The following is a 2,865-nucleotide window of genomic DNA, read 5'->3' as shown; positions in this document are numbered from 1 at the left end:
ACCACCTAGGAAGACCAGGTGCTATAGGCATAAATAATAATAATTAAAAAAAAAAAAAGTCACTTAGTTTACCCTTCCACATCTGGGCACTGATAATGCTCATGGCGCTTCCTGAGTCGGCCCTCCACGGAGGGGACAGGTGCTCAAAGCAGGAAGAGCCACCGAGGCCTGGGTGCCAGTCCTGGCCCCTGAGCAGACGGAGCTGTCCGGGGCCTGCCCTCGGGAATGGCTGCCTGAGCCACATGTGGTCCGTTTCGTCCACAGCTGAGACGTTACTGCCCCAGGATCAGCCGTGTGTGCCTAGTTTTCCAGGAGTCTGGGTGAATTCGTGCTCATTGGGTCTGTCCTCAATTAAAAAGCGCGTCATTAAGGGTGGCCCCACTTAACTGTAGAAGGCCAGGAAGTTTTGATGTTTGTTAAGGTGTTTTGAAACTAATATTTGAGGTATTTTTCTGTTTTGACAATGTATTAACATAGTCCATCATTTTACATTTTTTAGTACTAAAAGAGAGGACCACTACGTCAGAATTTGTGCTGTCAAATTCCTGTGTTTATTAGATGACTCAGATATGTCCCACAAGTCGTTTATGGAAGATCTTGCAGTCAAGCTATTAGATAAAGTAAATATGCTTTATTTTACTTAAGTGTCTCTGTTTTTGTATCGTTAACAAGTCAAAATCCAACATTTACTCTATGTTGACAGAATATGCATTCCTAAATATTTTTTATCAAGAAAAACATGAGGCTTATGTCCTGTATTTTTAGCTAAATCTTGGTTCGTAATGGTCTAACTCAGGATTGGTTTTAGAGAATAATAATGTTTCCCTGCGCTATCTAAATATCAAAGGGTAAAAATTTATAAAGTGGCATAATGCAAAGAATTGATTTTTTTGAGTCTACAAAATCATTTCTAAATGACCATTACACTGTCTGAACAATGGGCTTGTTCTCCGAGAAGAGAAAAAGGGGTAAAATTAAATATCACGCTCACTTCTGCATCTGAGGCCGCGCTGGACGGCGTGGTCTGCTTTCTGCCCTCTGGTTCGGACGCTGGGATGGAGCTGATGGCCACAGAACCCGCGTATTGGAACTCAGTGTTCATCACTCGTCCGTCGGCTTTATTATATAAAACTAGGAGATTTTTTTTTTTTAATGCAAAAATCTCCTCTGCAGTGCTGGCGGCAGGGGCGACGTCTCAGAGGAAGCAGTGCTTTACTGGTTTCCTGAAGGATGAGTAGAGTTTAAAGTGGCGGGATGCTCCCTCGGCTAGAACGTGAGCACGTGCGCTGCCTGCTCACGTAGGAGCCTCCCTGTTGCCGTCTGGTCCCGTGCGGCGCTGGCACTGCCCTGTCCGTCTCCTGTGGTGCTTCTCAGACTGCAGATGCCGCTATTCCAGACTTAGACCACATGGCATGAAACGAGTGCCCGTGTTGGATACCTTGAAATACACGTCAGATGCCTCCATCTCCACCCTGTGACTCCGTGTCTCCCCCTTAACTGGCCACCAAGGAATGGAAGTACCCTGCAAAGACTTTTTGTACTGAATATGGTTTTATGGTCCTTTTTTCTGATTTTAAAAGCAGATAAACAAAAGCAACCGCACATTATTTTGAAAGGAAAGTAAAATGTCTTATCCACCTTTCTGCCTTTTGGAGGAAAAGAGGCTCCTGTGCCCCATTTAAACCTTCTCAGTTTGAAGTTATCATTGATTTTGTTTTCATTAATTACAAATTCAGTGGGTAATGAATGTTGATCCACCCTCCAGGACGAATCAATGGCCAAGTCTAGAACTCGATACTACGTGAATTCTCAACAACACAGAGTGAAAAACCGGATATGGCAGATTCTGCTTGTACTTTTCCCCAGATTTGATCAGGTAATGTTTATTATATTTGTACCTTTAAGCATCACGCTTTCAGATGAATAAACTGCTCAGTAGAAACTGTCATGCGCTATTTTAAAATCGAGAGAAGTAATCTGCTTAAAGTTTATACTTCAGTTCTTAATATTGAAGTTATTCAGAACTATTTTTAAAATAGAAAGAATACTAAGGCAATTTCGGGTTGTAGAAATAAACTAGAAACTGGTTTACATGGCCCCATTGAATATTTTTTTCTTTCAATATTTCAATGTCATATTTTAACTTTAAAGTCATTTGATTAGAAAAATGTAAATATAAATATGTTAATGCCTAATTTTGATTAGAAAAATGTAAATGTGTTAATGCCTAATTTTGATTAGAAAAATGTAAATGTGTTAATGCCTAATTTTCCACAGCGAAGCTACTTGGGAGTGTTACTGGTCTGAACCGTCTGTACTCACACCCTGACTTGACGGCATCGTTTAGGGCGGCACTGTCGTTCCCACGGCGGGTTTCCTGGCCCTTCGTCGCGCGCGTAGTGTGGCCACGTGACCCGGCTAAGCAGGGGCCGCGGTCTCTCGCCAGAGTCTCGTGCGCAGCTGCTTTTTCCCTTCCCCGAGGAGGCGGGGACGGCGCGCGGACTCCGATTTCTCTGATTTTCTTTGCTTAACGTTCCTGTTCGTAAACAGGTCGTCGTGAGAAGGTGGTGGTGTATGTCTCACTGTTCGTAGAAGCGGTTTCGGAGGCATCGCCTCCCCATCCTCTTTTAAATGTTTGAGAGGGTTTTTAAAACGCGACCTCTTTTTTTTTTTTTAATACAATTTAATGAAGCCTTGTATCTGTGAGAGAAACGTTTCTGTACCCATGAGAGTCTGAGCATATCCGAATGAATCGTTTGGATGAATGTGGGGGTCCCTTCTGGGGAGCAGTGTGGTGGGCACTGGTTTTCATCAGGCGCCTTTTAAGGATATTTGATCTTTAAAATACTGTGTGTTCTACTTCTT

At 43.0% G+C, this 2,865-nt stretch overlaps 1 protein-coding gene across 1 annotated transcript in view; it reads left to right on the top strand.

The window, feature by feature from the left end:
• The window catches only part of TARBP1 (TAR (HIV-1) RNA binding protein 1), a gene marked incomplete at both ends in the record, with an annotated part of 60,335 nt that overhangs the window by 37,614 nt on the left and 19,856 nt on the right, over positions 1-2,865 (top strand). Inside the window, 2 exons of the mRNA XM_023519777.1 lie at positions 500-620; positions 1,766-1,924. Of these exons, the coding sequence (XP_023375545.1) occupies positions 500-620; positions 1,766-1,924 (280 nt within the window). The remainder of the gene's footprint in view (positions 1-499; positions 621-1,765; positions 1,925-2,865) is intronic.

Source organism: Pteropus vampyrus, unplaced genomic scaffold (genome assembly GCF_000151845.1).
Source record: "Pteropus vampyrus isolate Shadow unplaced genomic scaffold, Pvam_2.0 Scaffold237, whole genome shotgun sequence".
In the NCBI taxonomy this organism is placed as follows: Eukaryota; Metazoa; Chordata; class Mammalia; order Chiroptera; family Pteropodidae; genus Pteropus; species Pteropus vampyrus.
This window is presented reverse-complemented; position numbering and strand designations above follow the sequence as displayed.